This window comes from Triplophysa rosa, linkage group LG6 (assembly GCF_024868665.1).
Source record: "Triplophysa rosa linkage group LG6, Trosa_1v2, whole genome shotgun sequence".
Taxonomy (NCBI): Eukaryota; Metazoa; Chordata; class Actinopteri; order Cypriniformes; family Nemacheilidae; genus Triplophysa; species Triplophysa rosa.
In genome coordinates this window covers 22,832,286-22,847,756 of record NC_079895.1, presented here as the reverse complement: position 1 = coordinate 22,847,756, position 15,471 = coordinate 22,832,286, and the positions used below count along the sequence as shown (strand labels likewise).

The window sequence follows — 15,471 nt, the reverse complement described above, 5'->3', positions numbered from 1 at the left end:
AAGAGTGTGTGCCTCTTTCGTATCAGGCATAAACAGGGCCTTATAAAGACTGCAGGGAGGCGCAGCAGGGGGACAGAAGAGCCACATGCGGCGCGAGAGCCATGGGTTGCAGACCCCTGGCCTAGATAAAGGGATGCATGATAAATTATTGTCCATATCGGTATCGGTAGAAAATTTTAATTTTTAATGTTGTCTGTATCGGATAATAAAATCAGGCATATAAATAATAGTTGATAAATTATGAATCATTTCCTCTGGTTTGAACCACTTCAGGTGCACACTACTCGCAGTTAAAATCCAGTACAGAACTGTCTTTCTGTCTTGATCATTCACTTACTGTTACTAATTTGTTTATTTAAAAAAATATACCAGAAAAGTTAAAGAATCTTTTACTAGTGTCAAGTTGGCTTGGTACATGATTTCCAGGGAACCAAGAGAGCTAATGGTTACCTTGTTTTCTGCAGTCAATTTTTAAAAATGAAAGCAGTTGTCCACTTTTTGCCTTTTGTTTTAGTTTAATGTTTAGATACTGTATATCGGCCAGTATCAGTTATCGGATTCCATTGTTAAAGAATGGTTGGTTATTGATATCGGTGCATCCTTAGTAGGGATGAAGAGGTTGCGCTAGACTTTTTTATTGTCCCTTATTTTGACGGACAGGCTCGTTAAAAAATTCGTCTTAATGTATTATTACTCATCACTATGGTGCAAGGTGGTGTTACGTGCTAATAGCATGTTTGTGACGTCATCACGCGTTACTTTCGTTTACTCTCTGAACTATATATTAATACAACTGAATGCCCAATAAAGCCGTTGTTGTTTATATTAATTTATATATTTCATGTTTCTGTTGTCAGACATAAAATAAAAATAAATGTTTATGTTCGTACTGTATGTCCAGTCAGTAACATAACAATGACAGGTGCCTGAAAAGGGTGTTTTGTACTCTCACGGTTTGGTCATGAATGTGCTGCTTCTGTCACTCACTGAACAGAGAAGATGCCGTGAGAAACATTTTTCCACTCACTGAAAGCTAATGTTTATCCAAAAAGTCACCTTTCTGAGGGAAAAAAAACTCAAAGACCGCGCCACCGCGCGCCTGTGTGTGAATGTGTGCACGCGACGCGGGGGCTGAGATGCATCTGTGCTGCAATTGTCCGCTGTCCGCGCAGGTTTTTCAAAACAGACCAGGCATTTGTAAGTAAGCTAATGAATGGGAAACACACGTCCCTTGGCGATAGCGTTCAGGGCAGGTGATGTAGCCTACCTCCTGCCGCTCACAATCACGTTCAGTCCATTCACAATCACGTTATGATGAAAGGAAATGATAAAACAGGGGAATTAAAAATTGGCCTTATTGTAATCCATCAAAACAACCAGTTCTCACTCCCGACTCGTCACATATTGATGCTCGGTCAGCGCCCCTTGGCGTCACTTTTTAATGCGCAGGGTACCACTTTGGCGTCGTTTTTCGACGAGCGGGGAACTGCGCTGCTGTTAGCTAAATGCTCCAGACCGAGACGCCTGCAGTTCTTAGCATTTCATAATTATTTGTGGTTTTAATATTTTGGAGCACCTAACCCCACCCTAAACCTAACCACTTCTCAACCATATAAAACATTTTAACCAAATAAAAGTAGACATGGGTATTTATTGCACAAACTGAGCAAAGACAGTGTTAAAGTATTACAAACAACTCGTGTCGCAGACATTTTTGCACCGAAGCCGTACGATAACTTTATATGAAGATGCCGTGTCTGTGAATTCAACTAGTTCAAAAAAGAAACCGGAATATTATCTAGATGCAGTCGATCGCGGGAACCAATACCGTTTCACGTTCAAAGCCAACGAAATGACTTGATCAGTCACGGGACACTGGAGAGCCAATGGTATCGAAGCTGACGTAACTCTTCTTCTGGCGGCAATTTTTAAACGTCTGTTATTCGGCTCACTCCAGATCTGAGATTTACGACGGACGGTGATCGCTTTTTCATCTGTTCCTAGTACAAATCGATAGTTTCGCGTTGGTACCCATGGAATATCTGTATTTTTGAACAACATTGTGACTGGTTGTATCTTGTGTTTTATATTACGATAAATAAACTGTTTCATTACTTGCTCAAACTGCCTGAATAGCGTCATGTAAACGCAATTATCCTGTCCGTTAAACCTAAATCAAACCCCGAAACATCATCATTGCAAATTATATCGAATGTACCATTTCATAACGACGGTAAAATTTGTGTGCCCTGCATGTTGGAAAATGACGCCAAAGGGGTTCCCTGCATGTTTAAAAGTGACGCAGAGGGGCGCTGACCGAGCGTCAATATGTGATGAGTCGGGAGTGAGAATGTGTTGGTCAAAATGACCGACTGCTATGGAGCGATTTTAGTCTCATTAATTATTCACGCGTAAAACAAGATACACACATGCGTAAACAGTTTCACATGAACAAAACCTAATTTACGTGCACAAAGTATAAATATACATTTACAAAAAGCAATTCACGTGCGTAAAACAAAACTATTTTCTCATAAAGTACGTTTCGCAAACATACGACACAAGCACAAATATTTCGAAAGTTTAAAATGTACACGTTTATTGTGTTATGTGAATGTGCAAATCGTCACTCACGTGTGAATCGCCTTGGATGTGTGTGTGTGTTTTTTGAGACTCTCCTGGCAGCGCAACCCCTCCCACGTGGGTTGTAGTACTCTTTAGCCAATCAGATTCAACCTTACCATTCAACCAATCATAATCGTGGAGAGCACAGAACTCAAGGAGCTCTAATGTTAGCACCAAAGGCTCGTTTGTACAGTTTCGCTAATCTACTCTCTGAGCTGTGATGCCGTATTAAAACATAATACGGCCACGCAATAAATCTGTTTTTATTAATTTATTTTGTAGGAGAAAAGTATGAAATAGTGAGTGAACATGACCACTTAAAAACTACACAACCAGCAGTCACTTCCACTGAACTGCTAAAATCCATCTGGGTAACAAACTGTGCCTGATAGATGAGATATGTTCATGTTTGTATGTCCATACAATGTATGTTTAAAATGAACAAGGACAATAAATAACTAGTTCTTGGAAACATTGTTTTGTATGGGCGCATAGATTTGTAGCTGCGCAAAAGGTGCGCAGAGCCGTTTTCCTTGAGTACTGTGCTCTCCGCGTTTATGATTGGTTGAATGGTAAGGTTGAATCTGATTGGCTAAAGAGTACGAGAACCCACGTGGGTGGGGTTGCGCTGCCAGGAGAGTCTCAAAAAACACACGCATCCAAGCCGATTCACACGTGAGTGACGATTTGCACATTCACATAACACAATAAACGTGTACATTTTAAACTTTTGAAATATTTGTGCACAGTTGTATGTTTGCGAAACGTACTTTATGAGAAAATAGTTTTGTTTTACGCACGTGAATTGCTTTTTGTAAATGTATATGTATACTTTGTGCACGTAAATTAGGTTTTGTTCATGTGAAACTGTTTACGCATGTGTGTATCTTGTTTTACGCGTGAATAATTAATGAGACTAAAATCGCTCCATAGACTGCCTTCAGATTTTTCTGTCACTGGTAAAAAAAATCTGTCAATGACGGATAATTTTTGGTTAATGCGACCTCTGTAGGGATGGCCATTTAAAAAAAAAAAATTCAAAATTCGCTGGAAATTATTCGAAAATCGCACCCCTCCACCGCACGCATGTATAGACTACACACGCATAAATTCACATTCACGCTTTCCGTCTGTATGATGACGAGCTGTTTAATTCATTAGGGAATAAGCTATCTTAACTCAAGCCATATATATAGTAATTTTAGGATAACGTGCTTAAAGAAACATAATCAAATGACGGAACATATTACGAACAGCCTGAATGATGGCACTTTCAGTATCAGCTGTTTGGAAGCAAATCTTTAGCGATCTTCTTAGTAATGAGTGCCAATGTTTGTTCTGCCCGTCTAGCACTCAACTTGGTTGATCTGATCATGAAACTAACTAACTATTTTGCATAAGAACTGTGCTGGCAAAATATAAACATAAGCAACACTAGTAAAGTCAGTGTTTATGTCTAATGCATATATTACACAAGTGATCTCTTATTAAATAATTGCACATTTAAATGATTTCAATAGCCTATTATTATATACTTTGCAAACTGCACGAGACGTTTTAGTAAAAAACACAAGTGATCTCTTATTAAATAATTGCACATTTAAATGATTTCAATAGCCTGTTATTATATACTTTGCAAACTGCATGAGACTTTTTAGTAAAAAACAACAACCTGTAAACCTCATTGCATACCTGAGTGACCCAAAATTGTTAATGAATTATAAATACATAACTTAATGCTGTCAGGAAATAATTAAATAACTGTTTCTCATAACTTGTCCCTAACTACAATATAAGTTATTTCTTATTATATATCTGATCAAAACTAGCATAAATAAACGTTATGGGGTAATTTGGCTATTAACATGCAACATTAATTTAACTCTGCTCAGATGAACGAAATGACTCCAAAAAAGATTCGTTCATTTTGCTGAACGAGATTCAAACATCCGAATCGCAAAAATGACTCGAACTTCCCATCACTAATGCTCATCTTAGTGGTTGACCTAAGATAAGCAATCTTCGCATGACAGAGTTTGCACAGCACTTCATTTTTATTAGTTTTATAAAGGACCACCACACAACTCATATTTAACATTTCCCAAGTTGCCTTATATGCCACGCAAGTCTACAGTGTGCATAGCCGACGTAATGTTTGCAAGTGTAAGACTTCTTCAGTTGTCTGTTGACAGCTTTTAGGTGTGTTATTAGCTTCACCAACCTCTGGAGTCACCACCACATCTACACAGAAAACACGGGGAATTGTTTTTGTTCTTTATTTTTAGACAACAATCGCACACACTATTCAATGTTCTATAATTAAATCAACTAATCGAATATCCGACAACTGTGACTCATCCCTAGTACTTAGGTACAATAAAATTCTCACATTTTTTTCGTCATAAGATGATGTTAATGATGGGCAACAAACAATAGATTACAAGACTGTAAAATATTAAAGAATATGTAGTAACTACGAAAATGCTGAATATAAACCCTAGCAGTTTGTAATAAAATGGAAATGAAGTTGGCCATTTTATTAGTTCTGTTCAGGCATGGTTTTGTTGTCCATCTTTGTTCACAGGGTAAACAGATGGGATCAAGACTCTTCTCATGTTCAACCTTTGGGCACAACAGTGAATCTGTGAATTCTTTTCAGTCATCATCTTTAAGCGTTATTTTTAACACACTCATGCACGCACTTTGACGGCTCCTCATTTGTCTTTGAAACAGTATCTATAAAACTGTATAATAAAGCAGATTATATATATATGAGCGCCGTCTTAATGACTAAATGTAAATCTTTTAGCTGGGTCCAATACATTACAAAGAAACACTGTGAATTTCTTCTGAGACTCATTTTAAAAGCAATTGATTTTTTTAAATTATTGATTGCTTTCATGTTAAAGAACATTGCTAAATTACAAAAAGCTATTACTTTTCTGCATGACGGTGGCCTCAAAGGATTGATCTGAAAGTCCATAAAACCGGTCACATTAACCCTAACCTTTGCTTCAGACCTCTTTTAACTCCATAATAATTGATTAAAGCATCGGTTTCGTTAATCACCCTTTTGAATTAATTAGCATAGTATGTTCCAAAGAATGGTATTATATATATATAAAACTAATAAACAGTGTTACCCAAAGAACATATACGCAAGAACATATTTGAGCCCTACTGTGTAGTTTATTAAGAGAATTATTTACTCATCATGCCTTGGAATAGACTGTTAAATTTGTACAGCCTGATTTAGCTGTGCCACTTACTTAAAAGCATCACGTCTCTGCGATGGTCTACACTGCACCAGTTAGTTAAAAGTTGACCGTTTGGCTGACAGATGTCAGAGATGAAACCTTTCCATCAGGCTTTTCAGCCTGTGGTACCACCTCCAGCTGTGACGAACATACCAGCGTGTATGTACCAGAACATGTTTATCAAATCTCAAACCAGAGGTTTGCTCTGGCCTGGATGTTCTTTTATACGATGGTCTCAAACTTCATCTTACACTATATGATCATGAGATGATGTCATTGACCACCCCACTGTCAGGATTTGTCTTTTTTTTTGTTCATTGTGTTGATTGTTTCAGTGATCTCTCAATGATACTCTTGGAAGACTCTCAGTAGGCTGAGTCAGTCTCGCTTTACAGTATATCTGCTTTACCAGACTGAATTCTGCCTTCTGTTATTGTTGAAGAAAAATAAAATACCCTGTTTTAATACCACAAGCTGCATTGTATGATATTTGGAGTTTACAAAAATTGTTTATCAAATGTTTCTTTTTCTTTTTCAACTAGACCCAGAGGTTCACCCTCAAAATGAGGACTACTGGGGCCACGTGAACCCTATCGGCCCACGGGCCTGTTATGATGAAGGGAAGCGGGTTGCAGAGACCATGTGTTATGCCTACATGAAACAGGTAAGAGTAAAATTCATCCATCAGTACTTTTTGTTAAAGTAAGGAGTTGGGGCATAGGCATGATCCAAATGATCCTATTTTTGTGCAATGGGACTGACAGCTTCATTTTCTTTTGGTGTCCTCTTGTCAAACATTGTAAATATGATTAAATGGCACCAGCCTTTGTAGCAGGTGATTATATGTTTTTCTACACTTGATGTCAGATTTTTATCACCGTCACTGTTTCACCAATGTACTTATTTTACTAAATGACATAATCATAGTTCAGGAAGATATGATTAAAAATTCGTGCTGACCCATAAATGCCAGCTGCTATCTGTCCTGTCCTTTAAAAAAGAAATCCAGTGACATTTAAAATGATTTGAACGCAGAGGAAATTTTGTATTTCCAATACATCTATGTATTCTGGATAAACGTGTTTCATAAATGTGTTTCACTATTATCTGAATGCTTCGCATTTGAGTTGGAAGAAAAGAAATTACATTAAGTACCCAGTTTGGACACGGTTGGACCGATAACAGAGCTCTTTGGAATATAATACAAATGCATCCGTCGCCTTAGTGACGCAATGACGGTATTACACAAATAGCGACTAGGTTTTTGGAGGAAGATCAGATATGTTCGTTTTCCCTGATCTTTACTTAGTTTGCTAGAATAACAGAGAACGCACAACTCATGACAAAATGTAAAATACAGAGAACGCGTGAGACCATCAAATGCTCAAGTGCGCTTGGTCTGCTACAGAGAGAAACTGGTAGCCAGGCAACAGGCAAGTGACCAATTCTGAGTAGCTGTTAGCCAACCATGCTGAGAATTCAGACCTGACAATGGTTTATAATCATGCCGTGCCAAACAGCATCTGGAAAGATAACTATAACTGTTCTTCAGTGTTCCAAGAACAGTTCGGCCAGACGGTGGAAAAGTGACTGATTATGATTTAGTGTTTTGAGCACAATAGAGTTGATCCAAGAATGAATGCATCACATCATATCAGTTAACTCGAGTTTTTAAGTGGCTGAAACGTGTGACGCTTCTCTAAAATTGCCAACTGTAAGGAAAGCTAGTTGTGATTCATTTTACCAAGAAAAGTTAGGCCCGATTCACATTTCGCGTGTTTTCCACGCGCGTATTCGTTATTTTAAATGTAGACGCGCGGCAGGCGCGCGGAAATAGGGGGCGACGCGCGCTCCTTTTTTTCAGGCGTGTCGGCGCCGCATCGAGATGAAAACATTTGCAGAAAGCCACAAGCGCACCGCAGGTCATGTGACAAGAACCAACCAGCCAATATAGACAAGCTCAATGAAGATGGAGACACAGATGATCATTTGATCAGATGTTATTGCAAGGTATTTTCAGTGTATATAATCCATATATCCTTTGTTTATACCTACCCGTCTCAACGGCTATCGTGGCCCATGGTTGCTTAGCGATAACAGACGCCAGGAGAGCACAAAGTCCAGGCGCTTTGGAAAAAAAGGAGAGCGCAGTGCAGCTTGCGTTTTCCACGCGGTTTTAGAAGCAAAATGTGAATCGGGCCTTGTGCTTCCATAATCCTTTGAGGAGTCAAACTTTGGATTGTGAGTAGAAATTGTCATGTCACTTCACAGGATCATCTGCGAAGTTGAAATGGACCATTTTCTCTTTCTGTCTGTGTCCCCCTGCGTTATTGGTTGATCTTGTTTATCGTTTTTCTGCTTCTGCCCAGTGGGGTCTCCTCTTTTCCATATCTGTCAGTCCATCACCCGTTTACCCCCTCTGTGGCAGAGCCAAGATCATTGAGCTTGTGGGGAAGCTTCATCTGTTCCTGCTTTCTGTTCTGCTGTTATGTTTTATGCTCCGCTACACATGAAATCACCCTTCCATTCACTTCCATTCATTCACATCAACTGATTTCTCTGTTCATCCGGTTGCTCTCAACTGTCTACATTCAGTTTTTTTACAGGGATATTCTTTTTATTCCAGAACTTTGAAGTTCTGTGACACTCTACATAAAACGAATCAGTTTTTTGCCCTGTTTTGTGTTCTTAATCAGTGTTTTGTCTAGTTTGATTTGTATCATCATCAACTGATTTATAAGTGTATGATGTAATGATAAAGATGTTGCTTGGTTCTTTGTTCATTCAGGGTCCGACTGCATTCTCTGCAATAGTGCTTTTAATTTTATTGCCGTATTAGATATCTATTGATTATCTAGAGAAATAGATTCATTCTGGTATTGATCTATATATCATGGTTGTCTATTCAACATCCAGAAAGGCTGCAGAACACCACCGAGTATTATGCAGTTTTTGTTTTCTTGAACTGCTCAGAGTTGTTTTGACCACGTGGTTACTCTTTGAACATTCATTGAAGTCCATTTAGTAAATATTTCTTTAACCAAGTCTCCTTTTATCTTTCCTGATTCCTCCTTTCTCTCTTTTACCGTATTCTCATGCGTCTCATTTGTGTAGAGGTGGACAGTTCTTAAGTATTTTTACTCTCAACTATCTGTAGTTTCTATCACAGTGTTTTTACTGCATTATCATACTTTTTACTCCACTGCAATTCATAAATACATTTTGTACTTGGGTACATTAACAATCTAGTACATTCTTACAATACTTTCTTACAAATATTTTGCTCTTTTACTCCAGTTTTTTTACTCAAGTATTTCAATATTTGTACTTGTGTATAAATAGAGAGTACTAGAGGTTTTAATGTAAGGTATGCTTTTAAAAAAACAAGTATTTATTGTTTATGATGGAGTAAAAAGTACTTTAGTGCTGAAGTAAAAACATTTAGAGAATTCTTAAAGTGTAGATACGTGTATTTGAGTAGAAAAACGTACTTGAGTAGATTAAAATACTTCTCTGCATTTGTATCCACTATATAAATGTATTAAATAAGCAGGTTGGTAAGAAAAACTCCTTGATCTCCTTGACTGTTCTTATCCATGTAAAGAAAGAGTTCACCTCAAAATGAAAATTATTTCATTTACTCATTGACTTCTACACAACACAGAAGAAGATATTTTAAAGGCCAAAAACATTGGCCTCCATTGATTGTCATTGTATGGACACAAAACCATTGAGACATTTCTCAAAATATCTTTTAGTGTTCCACCAGGGAACGTGTCATATACTGTACAGTAGGCTTGTTCCGATAGTCGGTGTCACCAGGTGTCCACCTGCCTACCGATTATATCACTTGTCCACTGCTTTCCTTATTTGTTTCTTAATTATTTATTTTTGCAAAGTGTGTGCCGTGATTAGGCTATTCGTTTTGTTAATATAGGCAACTTATCTAACATAAAGGTTTTTTATTTTGTTTCTTATTTTTTTTACTTTGATGTGTGTCGTGATTATTCGTTTTGTTAAAGGCAACCTATCTGATGTAAAAAAAGTATTAGTTTCTTATTTTTGCATGGTGTGGCTATTCGTTTTGTAAGGTCTGTGTTTAATATAAGTAAATTTCATTGTACTTTTTTGTAATGTTTTTAATTCAAGTAAGTTGCGTTCCGAATTGCCGCTAATTCAAAACTGAAAGTAAAATGCATCATGTGCACAGCTGCATCTTCTACCACCCCACAGCAAACCCCCCACCCCCAATGTCACCCGCACTACCGGTCTATTAACCGGTGGGCAAATTTCATCACTGTCACATCCCTAATATACAGGTTTTGAATGACCTGAGGGTAGATAAATAACAATACATGTTATTTTTCTCTAAACTATCCCTTTAAATCACCATATTTAACACAGTTGCCTCTCTCTTTTATAACTTGTTCCTTCATCCCTTTGTTCAGCAATCATTTCATCCCTTTTATCTTAGTACTGAGGTTAGTCGATGGTCCATTGATGCACTCAAAAACATGACTCCTCAGTTGAACATAAAATTTCCACATAAAAGTAGTACATTAATATAACTATATCTAATCATGTTTGTTGGGTGTAATAAAACTGAATAACTACATTAATGTGATTTTCCTATAGTACATTGACAAATCAAATGTATCTACATAACATTAAACTAACGTGTTTCCTTAAATCAATGTAACTTTCAAGTAAGTTAAGACAAAACGGTCACTGTTTTTTACCACAGAATAAACCAACATATAATATACCATGAAATATATACACAAAATATACCAACTTATGCATTATAAGTATTTTTGCTTTTGTATTACACTACTGCAAGATTGTGCTTATTTTATAAGCTGTATGAATATGTAATATATACACACAAAAAAACAATAGCAATAAAATAAAAACCTTTTTATTTTAATTTCATAAATTTAACTTCGAGAGTTACTACACACTACAGCACCGTTCCACCTCTCAGGACACAATCATTGCAAATAGAGACATTTTACACTTCAAAAATCTGTCCATCTCAGAAAAGCATGTAATGACATAACTCATAAAAACATTTGATGCACAGAATTATGAAACTTTGCAGTATAAACTACTTAATAACACAATAGTAAAATGTTATCAGTTAATACTGTACAGGCCTACTGCAAATTTAACAGCAACAGTGTATATGTTGGTAATAAGAAATGCAGTTAACAAAATAAAGACCTGCAAAAATCAGTACATCAAGAGTACAAAAGAGGGAGTAGTAGTACATTAAATTACACTGCGTTCCAAATTATTATGCAAATTGGATTTAAGTGTCGTAAACATTTAATTTTATATTGTTCAATTAAACTTATGGATGGTATTGTGTCTCAGTGCTCTTTGGATCACTGAAATCAATCTCAGACACCTGTGATAAGTAGTTTGCCAGGTGAGCCCAATTAAAGGAAAACTACTTAAGAAGGACGTTCCACATTATTAAGCAGGCCACAGGTTTCAAGCAATATGGGAAAGAAAAAGGATCTGTCTGCTGCCGAAAAGCGTCAAATAGTGCAATGTCTTGGACAAGGTATGAAAACATTAGATATTTCACGAAAACTTAAGCGAGATCATCGTACTGTGAAGAGATTTGTGGCTGATTCAGAGCACAGAAGGGTTCGTGCAGATAAAGGCAGAATGAGGAAGGTTTCTTCCAGACAAATTCATCGGATTAAGAGAGCAGCTGCAAAAATGCCATTGCAAAGCAGCAAACAGGTATTTGAAGCTGCTGGTGCCTCGGGAGTCCCGAAAACCTCAAGGTGTAGGATCCTCCAGATGCTTGCAGTTGTGCATAAACCTACTATTCGGCCACCCCTAACCAATGCTCACAAGCAGAAACGGTTGCAGTGGGCCCACACATACATGAAGACTAATTTTCAAACAGTCTTGTTTACTGATGAGTGCCGTGCAACCCTGGATGGTCCAGATGGATGGAGTAGTGGATGGTTGGTGGATGGCCACCATGTCCCAACAAGGCTGCGACGTCAGCAAGGAGGTGGCGGAGTCATGTTTTGGGCTGGAATCATGGGGAGACAGCTGGTGGGCCCCTTTAGGGTCCCTGAAGGTGTGAAAATGAACTCTGCAAGGTATGTAGAGTTTCTGACTGAGCACTTTCTTCCATGGTACAAAAAGAAGAACCATGCCTTCCGTAGCAAAATCATCTTCATGCATGACAATGCACCATCTCATGCTGCAAAGAATACCTCTGTGTCATTGGCTGCTATGGGCATAAAAGGAGAGAAACTCATGGTGTGGCCACCATCCTCCCCTGACCTCAACCCTATTGAGAACCTTTGGAGCATCCTCAAGCGAAAGATCTATGATGGTGGGAGGCAGTTAGCATCAAAACAGCAGCTCTGGGAGGCTATTCTGACATCCTGCAAAGAAATTCAATCAGAAACTATCCAAAAACTCACAAGTTCAATGGATGCAAGAATTGTGAAGGTGATATCAAAGAAGGGGTCCTATGTTAACATGTAACTTGCCCTGTTAGGATGTTTTTGATTGAAATAGCTTTTGATTTCAGTAAATATGACCTCCTAATGCTGCAAATTCAACAAATGACCATTTTCAGTTTTTTACAACCTATGAAATGTTTTCAAACTCTGTTGTGCATAATAATTTGGAACAGTGCATTTTGAGTTTTTCATTTTTTAAATAAATACTGTTGTCAGTGGGAGGTTTGTTCAATAAAATTCCAAATGTACCCTAACTGTTGATTACTTGAAAATTATACTGACTGTCATTTGCATCGACAAATTAGGAAAACCAGAGAAAGATATCATTTGCATAATAATTTGGAACGCAGTGTATATAACTCAGACAAGCCTTCAAATGCACAGAATGATAAAACTCTGCAGGAGTATGCAGAAACAATACAACTTAAGAAATTATACAATTCTAAAAATTAATCAGCTAATATCATGTATATTAACAGTCTCAAGTGTTGGGTGTAACTAGTTACTAAGTAATTAGTTACTGTAATTTAATTACTTTCCCCTTGAAAAAGTAAAGTATGGGATTACGCTTATTTTTTTCTGTAATTTAATTACAGTTACTTCTGATGTAATTAAACTAAATACTTTGTGTAATATGTGTACATCAAAATTCAAAGTCTAACTTTAAAATCCATGCTTTAATGTATAATTCTCACATTTGTAATTAATAATAATGCTTTTATATTAATAATAATAATAGTTTTATATTATTTATTTGAATGAATTAAAAGAGCCGTTTCTATCCTTGTATCACTTAACTCATCAAGGTTGATGTAGGATATAGAAAGTAATAAGTAATTAAATACTTTTTGAAGAGAGTAACTTGTACAGTAATCTAATTACATTATCGAATGTGTAATTAGTAACTACTAATTAATTACTTTTTCAGAGTAACTTACCCAACACTGACAGTCTCTCTCAAAGAGATACCCCATGTTTTACAGTACTAAAACATTCAACCCTGAAGCCTCAACTCATTTACAACTGATTTATAACATTAACAGTATATGTTGGCCATATGTAACAAGAAATGTAACAAATGCTGATGAGACAAATTTTTCAAAAACAATGTTTTCCAAAACAACAGCAAAAGGATATGGCTAGCAGACAGATCTAGAGTAGACTCTACTCAACAGATAGAACATAGTCACTTTAACGAATACAAAGTAGGAATCAAACCGCCATTTTTTTGTTAGACACATCTTAAATGCTCACAACATTAAAATGGACTTGCGTTGGCGGTTGGTTTTCCTGCAGGGAACGCCTCGCTTCACTCTCACGCATACGCTGTAGGCGGGATCAGGAAACCAATTCAATTTTTAATCATTAGTTCAAGCACATTTACTCTCACTTCATGTACAACCAGGACAATTTACATTTCTTCAAATAAATAAAAAGACATTTGGTTAGCTATGAACGTATATATTTACTTGCTCGTATTTATTAACGTTATGGTCATGTTAAATGGCTAAAAACTTCAATTCTTTGTCGCGATTTTAAACACTGTTATAATACTGACACTAAGAGAATTTCTCACATTAAAAATTCGTAATAACGTACTGTGACCTGTAGTAATCTGAACCAAGCACATGCGCTAAAGTTTTCCGTTTAAAACTGTACTACGCCAACAGATAAAACATAGTCACTTTAACGAAAACAAATTAGCAATCAAACCGCCATTTTTTGCTGGACACATCTTAAATACTGACAAAATTAAAATGGACTTGCGTTGGCGGTTGGTTTTCCTGCACGGACACCTCGCTTCACTCTCACTGACATGCGCTGTAGGCAGGATGAGGGAACAAATTCAATTTTTAATCATTAGTTCAAGCACCTTTACTGGCATTTCATGTACAGCCAGGACCATTTACATTTCATCAAGGAAATTAAAATACATCTGTTTATAAATGTGTAATATTTTAATTGATCTAAAATGGACACTTTATGGTAATCAAATTTAATGCCTAGGGGTTTGGGGCACAACCTCAAATTTCACACGTTCATCCAAGTAAATTTACTCTCATTACATGTACAACCTGGACGATTTACATTTCTTCAAAGAAACAAAAGGATGTCTGTTTATGTAATGTATAGTATTGTAATTGAATTATGGAATTGAATGCCCATGTACATTTTTTTGAGTGTGTCTGTGGTAAGTGTGCGATGCGTTTTACCTGCAGAATTGTCCTCTCAGTGCTGTCATACAGAGCTCAGAGTGAACTGCTGTCCCGCTGCTGTTCCAGCGGACTTCACAGTCCAGAGATGTTGTCAGGATTCAACATGGGATTTAATGATTCAGATATTTTTGGCTTTGAAATGCCATTGGATTAACTGCATCGGAACCTGTGAACGCATGAACCATAAAGGGTGTACTGTTAGATTAATGAACTCTTACTTGACAACAGAATTGTTATTTAATTATTATTAATGCATCATCATTATAAAATAATACGTCTTTATTAAATTACTCTAAGCAATGAGCCATCTAAAGCGGTCAGTGCGCAGTAAATGAAGTGTCTTTCTAACATCTGTGTGACATCTCATTATGGGAAAAGTCTCAAGGTCTGATCGACCACAGAAGCACCAATGTCTTTTGTGAATCTATGAGCAGCACCACCTTTAAAGGTCTATTGACAGAAATGCAATATAATAGGGGTGTGACGAGACACTTATCTCATGAGACGAGACACGAGACTGTGTTCACCTTAAAACCTTAAAATCAATTCTAAAACAAACAGGAAGCCAATGAAGAGATGCCAATACAGGTGAAATATGTTCATGCTTGCGCGTCCTAGTTAACAACCGAGCAGCAGCATTTTGTACCATCTGTAAAGGGTGTTTGAGGGCGGCCTGATTAATACCTACATACAGGCTATTACAATAGTCGAGACGGGTCGAAATAAAAGCATGAATGACTCTTTCAAAATCATTAAAAGACAAAAAAGACTTGACTTTGGATAATTGCCTCAACTGGAAAAAATAGATTTAATAACTTTGTTTTCTTAACAGTCGTAGCTTTTAGAAAAGAGCTGTGGTTGTTTTCTCTATATGCT

The 15,471-nt window shown here is 37.0% G+C and overlaps 1 protein-coding gene across 1 annotated transcript in view; it reads left to right on the top strand.

Moving 5' to 3' along the window:
- Positions 1-15,471, top strand: part of uxs1 (UDP-glucuronate decarboxylase 1) — a 188,017-nt gene that overhangs the window by 71,537 nt on the left and 101,009 nt on the right. The window contains exon 9 of the mRNA XM_057335651.1: positions 6,425-6,546. Within this exon, the coding sequence (XP_057191634.1) occupies positions 6,425-6,546 (122 nt within the window). The remainder of the gene's footprint in view (positions 1-6,424; positions 6,547-15,471) is intronic.